General features: G+C 54.3%; 2 protein-coding genes across 2 annotated transcripts; both read left to right on the top strand.

Annotated features, from left to right (window-relative positions):
• Positions 1-11,653: 11,653 nt before the first annotated feature.
• On the top strand, positions 11,654-12,622 carry NGA_2027510 (uncharacterized protein; the record flags this gene model as incomplete). Its single annotated transcript, XM_005855080.1, has 1 exon — positions 11,654-12,622. A coding segment is annotated over one exon (969 nt), but the record flags the coding sequence as incomplete, so codon positions are not given.
• Positions 12,623-12,744: 122 nt separating this feature from the next.
• NGA_2050610 (uncharacterized protein) lies at positions 12,745-12,984 on the top strand (the record flags this gene model as incomplete). Its single annotated transcript, XM_005855081.1, has 1 exon — positions 12,745-12,984. A coding segment is annotated over one exon (240 nt), but the record flags the coding sequence as incomplete, so codon positions are not given.
• Positions 12,985-16,689: the final 3,705 nt, after the last annotated feature.

Genomic DNA, 16,689 nt, shown 5'->3' with positions numbered 1-16,689 from the left:
GGTGACGACCTCTTCTGGCTCGATATTCAATTGCTTTCCAGTTCCCCCTGTCCGGGCTTCCCAAAATGGAGCTTTGGATACAGTCTCCAAAGGTCCTGGACACTCAAAATTAGGTGTGCTTTGTGTTCCAAAAAGCACTCTTGCCCGCTTCACTTCACCCGTTGTTTGCCTCTTTCTGTCCCATCGCATTCCCCCTCCCGCGACACTCAATCTAAGCCAGCCAATGTAAATGGCCTCATAAGCGATACTCTAGTTGCCAAAATCTCCGAACCCGAAGGACGAAGGCCCTTCCCCCTTTCCCTTCCTCGAGACACGCGAGGGCAGGCCCGGCTTTTTTGTCCCCCAGGCGGGGTACCTACTCAAGCCCACCCTCCCCGTCCTGCCAGACACCCCTCTCTTCTATTCTCCTCCTGCATTTCGTACGCACTCCTCGCGCTCGTGTATCGCCTCCCAGTGCTCGCTTCTTCCTTCTCGCCCGTCCTCCTACCCCTTCGCGCCCTCCCATTCTCCTCCATTGAAGTTTCCTTCCTCTCTGGCTTGCATACCAGCGCCCCATACATGACCACGCAATGCTGTCTTGCCGGCCACACCGTCACATTCGTCATTTATCTTCCACCGCAGGCTCAGCTATATCCCTTGTCATCCCGTGGTACCAGCAAATGTAGTGCCGCCCTCCCTCCCTTTACCCAGCCCCCATTCCAAAATTAACCGCCCCCCCTCCCCCCCCCCTCCATCCGAGGGTCACCTGGCGATTGAGGCTGTCTTCTTTGCCAAATCCCCCACCGCGTCCTCCACGCTCTTCATGTGCCGGCTCACAAACTCGTAGGTCATGAAGGTGATGGCTTGCCCGGGCATGATGCGCATGAGCCTAGGCGTGATCCCTTTCCACAGGGCGAGCACCCCCTCCTCGCTCACTATTACCGGGATAGCTTGGAAGATCCCTCGGTACTTTGGCAGCTGGCCTTCCACAATGCGCTGCTTTTGCAGGCGGGTCTTCACCACATCCAAAGGATTGTTCACCAAGGGCCCCAGACCGCCACTCAACCCGCCAAAGAGCATGGACTCCCAGGGCAAGAGCTCCTTCCTCTGCTGTCGCTCGAGCCAGGCGGTCTTGACGGCCTGGTAGGTGGTGAAATTCACCGCTTGGTTGATGCCCTGCCGCATGACTGTGGGTACAACGCCCTTGTAAAGCGCGCCAATCCCCTCCTCCCGCGCCACCACCACGGCCGTTTGCAACACGTTCCGATACTTGCGATTTGCTAACTGGACAGGGTCGGCCATAGAGTGGAACTGCGCCTGGAGGCGGATCTTGCAGACTTCTGCCGGAGTGACCACCAGGACGGCCTCGGTGACCCCCGAGCCCAACCCCGCGAGGAAAGTCCCCACTGGGGACACCTTACCGTCAGCGCCGGCCAGGTAGCTTTTGTATGCTTCAAAGGAGGAGAAACGCACGGCCATTTTGGGAACGATGCCCATGTAGACCGCTGTCAGCCCTTTGTAAAGTGCGGGAAAGGATTCCTTTTGGACGATGCGGAACGCCGTCATAAATAAACCGTGGGTGGAGCCACCCGCTTGACGCAGCTGCATACGGGTTTTAATCGTGTCCAGCGGATGGCATATGGAAGATTCGACAAAGCCGGCCGCTCCACCTGCGATAAGATGGTGCACAAAAGTCTTCTTCTTCGGAGTGGAGACCGCCTTCTGGGTGGCGGGGGTGTCAGGGGCCTTCAAGTCTAAGGTCGCAGTGGCAGTCGAGGGCGCCATAGTGTTGATTCAAATAATGTACCGGGCTGGTCAAAGGTCCTACCCACGTATACGTTGGTGTGATTGTCTATTTTACTGTAAATGTATTGTGCATGGTCGATTATGAAACATCAAATATGCGGGAGGCGCCGTCTTCCCTCCTGTGGCAGCACCAAACGCTCAGCCAAAGCGCGTGCCGCGCACGGCAATGCGAACACACTCTACCCCACTCAATGTTTCATCTTCAAATTACACCGTATCACGTACAAACACGCCTCGTGCATATCGTCAAGATGGTTGAAGGAAAACTCAAGTAGGACAGCTGGGACTATCTCATCACCAGTCGGTCGGCGCGGGCCAAAAATTTAACGCCGGCGCATTTACAACTTGCATTCATGACTTTTTCCCCATTCAAGCTTGTGAATCGCATGTTTCCACATTCCATGCCATGGAGCACGTGTGGCCCGCCTGAATAAAGTTCTTCTGCGCCTTGATTTTCTCTGGGTGGAGCGGACAAGGGGTGGCGAGAGGGTGGTGGCTGTTCTCATCGGAGTGCCACCTGCTTCAAGTTGACTCGCCCCCGCGCCATGCCCCATTCAAGCACACCAGGGGCCCTTCAAAGGCTGACGTGTGTTGTCCTTATATCAGGACGTCTATGTATTGGAAGAGGACGTGTTGTGACTGTCTAGGGCTTCATTTCCGGACCCTCATTCTCGACCTCTTCCCTTGCTCTGCTGGCGCCCTTCATTCCGACCCTTACAGACTTTCGGTGCGCAAGCCGATCAAGATCACAATCACCACAAGGACAATGGAGGAAACACGCCTATATCATGAAGATGTTGCTGCGACAGAGCATTTTTTCCGCAACCCGCGCTTTGCCCAAACTGTTCGGCCCTATTCGGCGCAGGTATGTCCAGCATGGTGTTGAAGGAGGAAGGGGGGGATTGGTCGGGGAGAGTTTGGCATCGGTCGCGAATGGCATCGTCCCCGTAAAAATCTTTTGTCTAGTCTGTGTATCTTCCCAAGAGGTGGAGCATGTGTGCGCGTTGTGTTCACCCTTCGCCCAGTTGTTGCCAAATTGTGAAGGAGCCTCCTCCTCCGACCATGGAGGGCCTTCTGTGGCAATCTTACTGTCGCTTTTCTTGAGGGTCCGATCACTCAGATTGGACTTTCCATGCAACATAGCTTTCTGGTTGTACCTGCTTGTCCTGTCTCGCCATTCTAATCCTCCGTATTCGGGTCTCACCCCGCTCTCCGCCCCTTGTAGGACGTCGTCGCACTCCGGTCCAGCCTCCTGGTCGAACCTGCCTCCAATCGACAGGCCCAGAAGCTCTGGTCCCTCCTGACCGGGCTGGCCGGTCAAGGAAAGTGCTCGTACACCTTCGGCGCCCTCGACCCCGTTCAGGTGGTGCAGATGGCCCCCCACGTCTCCACCATTTACGTGAGTGGCTGGCAGTGCTCCTCCACGGCCTCCACTAGCAACGAGCCCGGCCCAGACTTTGCAGATTACCCCATGGACACGGTGAGTTGCGGGAGGGAAGGGGGAAAGAGGGAGCGGGCAGGTTCAGAGGCTGGCAACCGGGTGCCCGTCCCCAGTAGGAGATCGCCTCCCCCCGTGTCATGCGTCGCGGGCATTCACTCTCACATCGTCCTCCTTTGGTCGTTGCTCAGGTCCCCAACAAGGTGCACCAACTCTTCTCCGCCCAACTCTTCCACGACCGCCGCCAGCAAGAGGCGCGAGCCCGCATGACGGACGCGAGCAAGGTGGCGGAACCCCCTGTCGACTACCTCCGGCCCATCATCGCCGACGGCGACACGGGCCACGGCGGTCTGACCGCGGTGATGAAGCTGACCAAGATGTTCATTGAGCGAGGGGCGGCGGGGATTCACTTCGAGGATCAGAAACCAGGCACTAAGAAGTGCGGGCACATGGGCGGGAAGGTGTTGGTGTCCGTCCAAGAGCACATTGACCGGTTGACAGCCGCACGGCTGCAGGCGGACGTGATGGGGGCGCAAACCATCATTGTGGCGCGTACTGACGGGGAGGCGGCCAGTCTTTTGGACACCAACATCGACGCGCGCGACCATCCTTTCATCTTGGGGGCCACGGTCCCTGGCACCCGCGCCCTGAATGAGGTGGTGGCCGAGGCGAGGGCCCAGGGGGTGACGGGCGCGGAGTTGGACCGCATTACGGACCAATGGACGGCGGCCGCCAATTTGCGTCGCTTTCCGGAAGCTGTCTGCGACGCCTTGTCCACGCTACCCAATCCGGCCCCGAAGCTCGCCGTCTGGAAGGCTCAGGCCTACAACCTCTCCCTGCCGCAGGCGCGTGCGCTCGCGAAGGAACTGATGGGCCGGGAGGTGTACTTCGACTGGGAGGCGCCGCGTTCCCGCGAGGGGTATTACCGCATCAAGGGTGGGGTGGACTACTGTGTAGCCCGGGCGGTGGCGTACGCGCCGCACGCGGATTTGATTTGGATGGAGACGGCGAAACCGGATCTTTCCGAAGCTAGGGAGTTCGCTCAAGGGGTGCGGGCGGCCGTGCCTGGTAAGATGCTCGCCTACAACCTCTCTCCTTCCTTTAACTGGGACGTGGCCGGCTTGTCCCCGCAGGAGATGGAGCATTTCAACTCGTCCCTGGCGGCCATGGGCTTCGTCTGGCAGTTCATTACCTTGGCGGGCTTCCACGCGAACGGGCTCATGACCACCATGTTTGCGCGCGAGTACGGAAAGCGGGGGGTGGTGGCCTACGTGGAGATGATCCAGCGGAAGGAGCGGGAGCAGGAGGTGGACATGCTCACCCACCAGAAGTGGTCAGGAGCCGCGTTACTCGACAAGCAGATGCAGACGGTGACGGGCGGCATGTCCTCCACGTCCTCCATGGGCAAGGGCGTGACAGAGGCCCAGTTTGGCGCCAAGGGACCGGGAGCGGCCGGTGTCTCATCGGGAGCAGGAGCGGCGCGTGCGGGGGCGATTTCTCGGTTGTAACACCCGTATCCATCGTGAGGGACTGTGGGGAGGAAGCGAAACGGGCCCGCCTGCCTTTTCCTGACAGGATCGATGGTTGTGGAGGGCTCAGTGACAGGTAGAAGGACTACCAATTTTTGAGACACAAAGGACATAAGTGACGAAATTATCCAAGAGGAAGGGCGGTCAGTAATAGGCGTTACTAAACGTTTCCCTCTGTAGAGGGCCTCAGTCCCTGTGATATAGGAGGTTCAAAGAAGGCAGAGGCGAATATACGACATGTGTATCCTTCATTTTGGTAAGTCGACCGAGAGAGCAAGTCAGCGATGTGCGAACAGCGACAGGATGACCGAAACAATTTTGAAGCAACCATTGTGACGGGCGGGAAAGGGTTTAGGAATATACTTGTGAGGAGATATAATGAGAAGTGATGCCCGACGATAGACGAATACGGTCCCATTACAGACGTAGGGTTTTGATGTGCGTATGAGAGGGAATCCAAGCCTTGAGAGGCACATTGAATCGGTCTCTATGCATTTCGGACCCTTGAATTTTGACACCAAAGGCGGTGTGGCCCAATGATCACCAGCCCGGGCCGCCGACGGGAAGAGAGACACGACACGGATAGTAAGGAAAACAAAGGGATATGGGACACGAAAAAGGAGATTCCGTAAAGAACCAATTTATCATTCACTTCAAACTTTATTGGGATGTACAGCGGCGAGTTGTCTGTCATGGTAATTTATTGGGGGGCCTGTGAGGTGAAGTCAAACGTAAGGCGACAAAGCTGCCTCCATCTCCTCAACTTTAAGCGCGGCCTGTTCCCTCTCGTATGCGAACTTTTCACGATGATACATGACTGGACATGTTTCGTTAAAACACAGCACTTTCCAATGTCGACTTCCTCGCTGACATCGACTACAATGACTGTATGCCTTTTGATGTTCGGTCTCGCAGAAGCGCAAGGCCTCTTGACAAGGAAGAATGCATTTGAGCGGAGCGTCCTTGCAGGATGCACACAACCTTGTTCCTGGCCTTTCGAGCCCTCCCTGACTCCTATCGTGGCGCTTGGTATTCTTTTCACGCGATTTAGGCAATTTCGTACGGCAATTAAGGCATCGCAACCCCGTGTCAATTGCGAAAAAGTGGCTGATGGATGAGACACCCGAAACTTTGCCCGCTGGAGCGGCACGATATGAAGGTTTGAATAGTTCTTCTGCCTCTGCCATAGGCATGACGAGCTGTAGCATCCGCACCATGGGCATACGAATTTGTTTCAAATACTCCATAAGGTCCAAAGTCATATTGTTAGTCAGAGCCAGCGGAGGGGACTCGGCTTTTCTGTACAGAGGCGCACTCGCCTCGCGCTGTACAAATACGTAGGCCACCCGCTCCCCAACACGAAATTGTCGTCGAGGGTCCTGCAACTCAAGCTTCGCAACAAGATGCACATGCGGTAATTTTGCATCATACTCACCCAAACGCCAGAGGCCCTTCGTCCAAGTAAGGCTGTACAAGTCAATTTTATTAGTCATCAACGCTGCAACTCGCTGTCGAATGGTTTCTTTCACAGCTTCGAGATCGACCCGGCCACTGGAAGCCCCAGAGGTTAAGATTATTGCTAACGTATCTTCCATCATGTTGACAAGAAAGGGCATGCTATTTCGCGCGACGGCCTCCTGTCAAGATAAATTTATTTACAGCATAAGCATTTCATACGAAAAAGTCCAGCGGAAAGCGTTGCATACTGGCCATCAGACGTTTTTTGACCACTAACATCGACTTACCATTCCCTTGATGTGCAGTGATCGTCGATTAAATCTTGGGGATTCGCCTGGACCTCCATTGACATACTCATAGCCCGCATAGCGCCGAATGTGCTGTAATAGAAGCGGAGCTAACACTTTTTCGTGCTTAAGTTGGACACGAGATGGCAATTTTTTGTTCAGAGCAGGTGTTAACAACTCCTTGGAGTGGGTTTCCGCTGCCTCTGAGAACCAGGCAGGATATTCGACGAAGACAGAGTCCGTGTCACCGTAAACTACCTTCAGCTCTGGGTGGTCTTTGCCGACTAATGAGATGACGTGTGACATGTATTCTCGGCCCAGAGCCAACACCGAATCACCGATCTCGCGTGAGAAAAGGCTATTGACTGTCGCCCCTGTGAAGCCATACACAGCGTTTGCAGCAAGTTTGAATGCCTTTTGCCGAGCGTCCAATACGCGCCTTTGTCCTTCACTTACGTATGGCTCTTTCAACATCTTTTGAGCCTGACTTCGCGCTTCCAGAAGGTCAGCCAAAAGGCTTGGTATAACACCCCGTCGTACCTCTGATTTCACAAAGCATGCACCGATCGGAGTGGAGAAGATACCATCCTTTGAAAGACAAGTACGTGTCTCGGAAGGATTTCTAATAAGAGTACTGTAGCATAAATTGTGGTGGATCATGATTGACGGGTAGAGGCTTCGAAAGTCCAGGACAGCAACGGGATTCGTATGCAGACCCACGGTGCCAATGCCTTCGGGATTGGACGGAGAAGGTTGGGAAGGGTCGAGCAATAAAGCGCTTTTGACGAGTGCTGCTTTGTCTAAGAGCCCTTCGGTACTCGTCGGGACCACGACTCCTTGACGCGAGGCGTGGATTTGCAGCATGCTGGTAACACGCGCCATTTGCCCTCGTATATATACATGAGCCAATGACATGCCCGTAACACGGGCAATTTCAACGAGTTCCGCCACCGCGTTCTTCTTAGCTATCACGTCTAAGGCAAGTACCGCGGGGCTTAGTCCAGCCTCCATTGCACGGGCCCAACCTGTGCTATCTTCCTCTGTCAGCAGTGCCTCTACGCTTCCCGTATCCAGCACTTCAAATGTCCGGCCCAATACATGCATAGAGATATCTCCTAGGGTATAAAGACGCAAGGCTTCGCTCATCTGGATCACGCGCATTAAGTCGAGGACCACGCGGCCTGGACAATGCACTTCGGTGCCCTCTTGGTTAGTAGTCGCGCTCATACGTGGCTTGTCTTTCACCCATTTGGCCCCATAGCTCTGTTGACTTTTCACCGAAATCATTTCTCCTCGCCTTCGGGAAAAGGTGCCAAAAGTTCGCATTTTGAGCGCCTCCGCCCTCCCCAAAAGAACTCGTAAACTCTCCCCGACCTCGAATCCCGTCACTAGACTCGGATCTTCTTGGATCATAAAGTCGTCAAATGCCTGCAACAAGGCCGCCTCATCCTTGTAGAGGCGAGTTACCCAGCTTCCACCTACTCGTAGACCCCCAACCTTCCGAGTGGTTTTTCCAGTCGAGCCACCGGCCTTGTCGGCGAGCTTTTCAAGCCCTGTCAAGTTGAGCATGAGCACCTTGGTGCGGGAGTGCGGTAAGTGTCCGCCGTTTTCGTACGTGGTCACCATACTAATCATGCGGATCGGATCTGGACACTCTTGTCCCCTGTCTCTCCACTGCGAGTCAGGAACGGGCGCACGGTGGCGCTCCACGGACAAAGACACGATCTTCAAAGGCGGTAGTGCACTCCACCGCTGCGATTCCGCGAAAGAATGAATTTGAATTGTTCGGCCAAAATATGTCACTTCCCTCTTCTTCTGATCCCAGGTACATGCGAGCTCTATGTCACATGCGGATTTCCGGCTACCCCGCATTTTATGGTCCCCATGACTATTCGCCGCACCTTCAATCACAGGTACCTCAAGCCAATCGCCACCTCGTATGCCACTGTCCATAGAAAATCGAGTAGAGACGTCTACTTGCGTGTCATAAAGTATAACATTTGATTTCCCAAGCACTGCTTGAAATGCCGCCACTATCCTGTTCGTGGCGCTACGCTGCGTTGTCGGGTACACGCGCAGCATGAGAGCGTCAGGTTCATTCCGGTATAATACCAAACTCCGTCGCGTTACGGCCTCGCTTGTAAAATCCACATGCCCCCGGATTCGTGCCTGAATGTCATGCTCAACGTCTGGAGATAAACCGTGGGAAGTGACGACACCAGCGGGAAGTTCCACAAAAAAGCTGTATCGAAAGCCCGCCAGGGAGAGAAGCACACTTTTTCGGTCGTTTGTGCAGCCATAAATATATATCTCGCCACCTCGGCCAACTTCTTCAATGTCAAGTACAAAGATTGTCGTGATGCATGCGTCTAGTACGTGACTTCTTGTACTCGTCGTGGTGCGAGCTCTTTTCTTGGTGGTGCTCGGTGTGCATGGAGGAGGATCGTCCCTCAAATCAGCCATCAGATCACGGCCTGGAAAATTAGTCCATAAGAATTTGAAATAAGCATATGTGTGCAATATGTATTCTTGTACTCATCGGTAAACACGACTTCAAGGAAGAGTGCTGAGCACGCGTGTGGAGCAAATTCAACGGCAGGCAACGGCTCGCCGTTGAACCTCCCCACAGATGACTAATAATTTACAATACTTTGTAGTAATGCATGTTGCTGAAAATAAATAAACTACGTTTCCTCCTCCTAATTAAAAGCTGTGAAAACAAACACAACTCAGATGCGCAATCCTTTCTTCATTTATCTGCTATGTGCATTGGCTCTTCCCATTAGCTCTTCAATGATACATTTGTGTCCACATACATCGTATACAGCCTATTTAATCCATTTTTCCGGCTTTCCGACACGTTTTGGGCGCTTCATTCCCATCTCGTGAAAAAGCACTCCATCTCTTGAGCCCTCGCTTCATGCGGTACATTACGTTTCTTGCTGACTCTTTTCCTGCATTGTAGGTCCGCTTCAGATCCTCAACCGAAGCCAAATTGGTCACCACCATCACGCTCAAAAATCGCCAGAAGGTTCCCCGCCAAGCTGGAATTGTGTTCCAGCTCGAGTAAAATGTGTAGGGTATAACGGTGACGGCAATCAGCGCCAGCACCATAGCTCGATTCAGCCCATCTCGCCCGTCCTGCCACCATGCGTCTAAACTATCCCGCCAGCGGGGGAAATAGGATAAGAGCTTGTCGTGCACAATTTGCCAAAAAAGAGAGATGCCCAGCCCAGCGAGGAAGTAGACGCTGGAGAGAAGAAGAACAGTGAAAGTGGGGAAGTAGGAGAGGCAGACTGTGAAAAGTGCGACGTAGGAATGGTAGGCAAGATAGAGGAGCAGAAATTTCTGTAAATGCAGAAGCAGCTGACGGACAGTGACGAGGGCCTTGGAGTCAGCGTACAAAGACGTGGACGACGCAGACCGATAGTCCAGGAAGAGCACCAGGCCTATGAAAAGCAGGGTAACTTTGTAACACCACTTGCTCTGCGATGCCATAGCAATGCTTAGAGCTGCAACACTATAAGCCTCTACCTTCCATCGCACATACGGCTGCCAACGACGTCGCCTGAGGAAGCTTTGCGAGAGGAGCTCCCACAGGCAGCTCCTTGCTTTTCTGCACCAAGCGTTCTCGAGCAGAAGAAGAAGGACAACAGGAATAATTGCGTACATCCACCAAGACTGCCGCCACAAGAGAAGGCATCCAACCATGGCTGCTTGATTTCTCAGGTTCTCCTCCTCCATGGACATGAGCAAGTTTCTTTCGAGCGAGGCAAAGAAGCCCACAAATTCCAGGGATGGGGCTGAGGGAAACCGGAAAACACCATCCTGGACCTCCATTGCGTGCAAGAACTGCTGCGCCACGGCCTTTCCTGTCTCCTCGCGGGGCTCTCCCTCCACGGGAAATTGTGTCGTGATCTCGACGTCCCGCAAGCACTCGTACACATCCTCCCTCGTTATGCCGCTGAGCAATTGCCCTTTCCTTTCCGTGTCAAGACTGCGCCAGTGTTGCAGAGCAGCTTCTGTGTAGCTTCTTCCAATCGAGTGTTCACCGTCCTCAAAAAGCCCCGCGATGCATTCGTGCAAGTGAATGGCGGGTGCGGGGGCCTGTCCAATGGAGCTCCGCCTGCCTTGTGGACAAGATTTCCCATCCTTGGCACCAGCACGATCCTTACCTCCAGAAATGCCATCTGCAGCGCTGTCAGGTAATATTGTAACCCCTCTCTTGCTGCTGCCGGACATATCGGCATAGGTTTTCACGTCGCTATCGCTCCCGCCACCGTGTGGGTAATCACTTGGGTCTTGAAAGGTCTTTGCTCGGTCTGACGATGGAGCAGAAGCACAAGTACTGAAAGGTGTGGATGCATCTGAAGTAAAGATAGGAGACTGTGACCGGTGGCGCTTATGTTTGCCCTTTTGATGCTTGTTCGTTGTCATTGAGGTGTCAAACAGAGTGCGGACTAGAAGGCAGCCAGTCAGGCGAGCAATTGAAGAAAAGTTTCCATAAGCCAAAAAGCCCGGAGCAGCCCCACGCTTCCCCCCAAAACACCTGTGGAAGTGCTGTGTAGACGAACCTGCTGTCATTCACCGAGACAGAAGCGCGAACTGCGGTTCTTAGTACTTGATATCATCCTTCGAGGAATGCTCGCTGAAGCCGTAGGACGACCTCGCACCTGCCTTGCAGGCCGCCTTCTACATGTCCTGAAAGCCCTCGTTTTTAACGCATATGATCCATACCCACAAGACTGAGTTACTAAATGAGTACATGCTTTATTCCACTGTACCAGGGCACAATTTTGTCGCCGCTCCTGTTGTCATGGCGTCAACAGGGACTACAAGTGGGCCACCATCGCGAGGCCCTCTGCCAGCCTACCTCCAACCACAACAGCATCAAGAACAACAGCAGCAAAGCACAAGTACAGCAAATCCTGAAATCTTTGTGCGACGATTGTACAAGCCGCGCCTCTGTGACCAAGTCAACACCACGGCCGGGACTCAGCTTGCGTCGCTCAGCCGCCGCATGAGCGCGGGTAACAGAGGGAGCGGCGCGGGAGAGGGAGTCAAATCGTCGACATGTACGGTATTGGCAGCTGAGCTGGTCCAATCCGACTATTTGCTTCAGCCCTCACTGACCCTGCCTGAAGAATTTGGTAAAATCTACCTGGGCGAGACGTTCTGTGCTTACGTGTCTATAGTCAACACCTTGCCATTCTCCATCCTCCTCTTCGAGGCTCACGCCTCTCTGAAAGCTTCGCGAGGCAACGAAGTGCAGTTGCAGAACACGGTAGCAACCCGGCAGGCTGATCTTGTCGGGGATGCGCCTCCTCCTGTACCTGACCAGTGGGGAGGGTTAGGGGTGCGTCGGGATCGGCCGCTAGAGCTGCGACCGGGCGAGAACTTGGACGTTGTGGTAGAGCATGTGCTGCAAGAGCTAGACTGGCATTACCTGGCCATCAATCTGGAACTTGCCCCGACGTCGAATACGGGGACGAGAACTGGCGGGGAGGCCCCCAGGGTGATGATGAAGCGTTTCAAATTCAAGGTGTCCAACCCTGTCGCCCTGACAACCACACAGAGAGTCTTGCCCTCGGGCCAGGTGCTCGTGCAGGCACAGATCAAAAACATCACGGAGCGACACACCAATCTCTTCCTGGAGGACGTGACGTTCCTGGCGGCCGACAGGCTGCATTCGGAGGCGGTGGGGTTGGCGCCGAATGGGCGGTCGGCGTTGGGGGCGATGGAGCAATGGGGCGACCGAAGCCCGGAGGCAACACTTCCGTCCGAGGAAAGGGAAAGCGATCCACTCGACTGTGTGGCAGCCTTTGACCGACACGTGTACCTGCAGCCGGAAGATGTGGCGCAGTTCCTCTACCGCCTGTCTTACCGGGCCGAAGACACCAGGGGCCCGCCCGATCAGGACGGGATGCAAGCGTCATCTCCCGTCGCTCGCACCACCTTGTCTACAGGGACACCCCTGGGGCAGCTGCGGGTGTCTTGGCGCACTACCTTGGGCGAAAGTGGCACCTTGTTGAGCCCCCTGGTTGAGTGCTCAAGTGCCGTCGCCTCCACCGCCCCGCCGGTCGAGCTACGGCTGTCGCGGCCTTTGCGCGCACTTCGGAGAGAAGGTGATTCTGAGACATCATCTGTTGATGTCAAGCCTGCAAAGGATGACCAGGAGGGGGCGGCAGTGCTGGTGCAAGGCCAGGTTTACGCGGCCCACTGTACATTATACAACAACACCGATAAGGACATATGGCTCCAGGTGCAATTCCATCTCGACGCCATGCAAGGCGTCTATATCACGGGGAAATCATTCCAGAATGCTGGTCAGGTCCGTTCTCATGGGACTCAGAACCTGCTCTTCCATTTTCTCCCCCTGATGGCCGGTCTTCATGACGTCAAGGGGATCACCATTCTGGACATGGTCACGGCCCAGGAATATCATCAAGATCGTCTCTGCCAGGTAATGGTGTTGCGACGCTCTGAGTCCGTAGGACAGGGGTTGGGAAGCGGTAAAGTAACATCACTGCCAGCCCTTCCCCCGGAAGAGCCGTGCAAAAGTCATTAAACGGGTACGGTCCTATGGCAACGAGTTCAAAGCTAGAAAAGGCAGTTACTTTACTTTCATATTCATTTCTTCCACAATCGTTCCGAGTGGGTACTTGTCACGATGTACCGGATGCGTGATCCACCACGGAACTTCTGCGATTTCACAAAAGCGTGCCTTTTCATCTTTATGCCCCCCAACAAGCACTCGCGACATGACGCAGGGTCGCAGGAGACCCATGTCGGCAGATTACGGAATTGTACAGAATAGTGGCTGACGTTTGGGCGGTCTGTCACCTCGTCGGGAAAGCTTCGACGCAGTGCGTCAGCGAATCTGTAAACATCAATGCGTGGGTCAGATCATCGTTCCGACGGTGCGACCAGATATGCGATCTTTATCATCACTTCCTCGCCCTGCCTTTGCTCGGCGAAAAGGTCTAATGTCCAATGCCAGTCTTGCATTGGACATCAAGTGCCTCAAGTTCGTCATCATGACGCATTCGGTAATGCGCATGCTCGATGACGTGGGCCCCGATCTGGTGCAGCATGAGAAGTGATGGCATGAGCTGGAGCTTGGTTCCCTCCATCGTCTTGTAGGAGCTTGGCTTCCCTTCGTCGATCCGGTATTGCGGTTTTTCATGACCAGCACCAGTTGATGGGGCGGCTATGGTGCCGCCGCTACCTGTTCCGGAAGCTCCACTTCCCTTTCTGTCCAAGAAGAATGCCACCTATGTGTGGCGAGCTTTGAGTCCAAGAAGGAGAGACAGAGCGAAAAGCGTGCGGAGCGCATGGGCTTGATGGCCTTTTTAATTTATTTGAGATATTTTCACTCATTTGAAGCCTTTAGACAGCTTTCCTGCCAAATTAGACACATTTAAATAGTTGTAAAATCCTGATCCGAAAAAGAATCGAAACCCACCCACCCACAACTTGCCCATTCCTTGGGCCCGTAAGCCTTCGGATCTTATCGAGCCGGCCCACAGACGTCATGCATCAGGTACGGAGAAGCCACTCGTATCGAACCATATTATCGACGATGTTAGACGCCATGATGCTGCATAAATTGCCGTCTTGTACGAGGGAGGTGATTGATGCAGTACAACGGGAGAAATGACGGCACCAATATGGCATGTAAGGGCTTGCAAAGCGCACAGCTGACCTCTTCACTCCCCGGAACGTACAAGTTGTTCTGTGGTGCCATGCACCGCGATTGCATGGCTGTCTTGAGTCGCTTTATTAGATACACATGAACGAAATGCCTACATATACATAGCAGAAATTGACTATGCTGCTGTGCCGCGCCCTGGCCTCATTTAAATTGCCTGGTCTCTGCCAAGGGCGCTTTCTGAAAGCGACGACTTCGAGCAAGGCGAAAGACGTCAGTCCCGAACCCTCATCGAATGCACGTGATGAGCGAGGCGACACCACAGCAGAGCAGGTCGTGGATCCCAACCAGAATCATCTAGATTACCTGCCAGAGGGCAAGGGGCAGGACCCAGCGGACCAGGGGCTGTGGCTTAAACCAGGGGACACGGGGTACGTGCCCAGACAGGAACGTCCTCCGCTCGTCGAAGACAAAATAACCGGCGAAAAGGTACCCATGAATTTGCCGTCGGGCACTTTCGGAATAAGAATTTGTGATTAAATTTGTGATGATGACACACCTTGTCATGTCAGCCCATTTTGATGAGGATGCCACGAACGTTTCTTATTTTCCTCCTCCTGTATCCTGACATCTTCATCAAGCTACTGGACACAGACGTCCTCGTTGACCGGCGATCAGGTTGAAGCGAATTTCGCTCAGCGAAAGCTGCTTGAAATCAAGACAGAGACAATTGAGGGTCATCAAGGGACTAGTCTGGTCATACAAAATGAGCAAGAAATACAAATATTATTCAAGGACATCGAATGAGTAGCGTTACGGACCCTCTCACACGTTTTGCCGTTTTGGGTAAAAAATATCGTTCATTTGCCTTCTAGTTAAGTCACTTTTTCGTTGTGGCTTACTCTGTTGCTGTCAGAAGGGAGATCGCATCCAAGTTCCGCTCATCATAGAGCTCGTGCGCCTTGGGCGGCAATGAAAGAATCCATCCACGCGCCTTCATAAGGTCGACCAGTTCGCACGTAGTGGAGGCTTTGCCAAGCGTAGTGACAGAGCCAACGATCAAAAGCTTTTTCCTGGCCCGCGAGACCGCCACATTAATCCGCCGTCGATCCTGCAGGAGGTGGCCTACGACTCCTTCCGCGTTGGAGCGGACCATGGAAATAATGATGCAGTCCCGATCCATCCCTTGGAGCTTGTCCACCGTATTGATTTCCAGATTTTTGACGTGCTGGAGTCGCCTCCGCAAAAGCTTAAGCTGAGAACGCAAGGGGCTGATGACGGCGACGTTCTCCGCCGGCACCCCACCTAAGACCAAGGCAGTGACTAGTTGGGCGACTAACCGGGCCTCTGTGGGGTTTGTCAGGTTCGATGGACACATCTGGTCGTGCTTCCATCTCGGCTGCCCCTCGCTCTGTATTCTTTCCCCGAGCCGTCTCGTGGGATCGTCCACACAGCCTTCATTTCCCCGCAACTTCACGATGTCGATCAGCGCGTCCTCTTGCTTCACCATTGCCTTGACCAACCCATCTTCGAGTGGATTCAGGCTAATACCATCCGTGTCCAGAAATAAAACCGACCGATGCGGGGCGAAGGACTCTTCCAACCATCCAGTCTTGCCGATCTGGACCTCGCAAGCGCCATCCGCCCGCAGAATACGTAGACGATCAAAGCGAGGCAACTCAAGTTTGGCATTCGCTACGCTGTCATCGCCACACTGAAGCTGATTGGCGTAGGCCAAGGAGTTACAGACAGACATGATATTACCGTTCATGCGATACTGGAATGTCAGACACTGGACCGCCTGAGGATGGGCTTGAGAGAGGCGGGAGAACAAACTCTCGCCCATGCCGTCCTCGGCTGCCAGAGGACTAACAACCAGGGGTGGCAACTGGTTGTGATCGCCGACCAGCACGAAGGAGGTGGCGAGGCGCAAGGGCCCAAGGCAAACAGGCTCGAGGATCTGCCCTGCTTCGTCCACGATGCAGACGTCGAAGCGCCGCGAGGCAAGGGCGGCATGCCGGACCCCTAGGCATGTCGTCGCCACCACCTGCGCCGTACCCAACTTGGCGTCGAGCGCGGCCATAGAAGCAAGCCCGTCGTTTGCCTCCAGTAATGAGTCGTGCAACGCGGACTGGACCTGTGCGGCCCGACCCAGTCGTATGAAGGGTACTTGACGTTCGCGCAAATTATGGAGCACCGTGTCGACGCCAGTGTGCGTGTAGGACGTGATGAGCACACTTTTACCGGTCAGCACCAGAGCGCGGATGACGAAGGCAATCGTCCAGGTCTTGCCAGTCCCCGGCATCCCCAAGAGCAAAGCCATGTCTTGTGCTGTCAAGACTTTCTCAACGGCCCGTTGCTGGTCCGGATTAAGCCGTGAGAACTCCTCTCGAAGCTGTTTCTCCCCACATCCTCTCACCTCCCTACTCCCTTGCTGTCGCAGTAAAGTGACCGCATCAAAGGGGACGGGGCAGGGCTTTTGGGAGAAGGATGGAGGCTGCAGATGGACGATGAGGCGACGCCGTTTTTCGTCTCCTGCTG

Source organism: Nannochloropsis gaditana (assembly GCF_000240725.1).
Source record: "Nannochloropsis gaditana CCMP526 unplaced genomic scaffold scaffold296, whole genome shotgun sequence".
Taxonomy (NCBI): domain Eukaryota; class Eustigmatophyceae; order Eustigmatales; family Monodopsidaceae; genus Microchloropsis; species Microchloropsis gaditana.
Note: the sequence above shows the minus strand (reverse complement) of the source record. Positions and strands in the feature narration are given on the sequence as shown.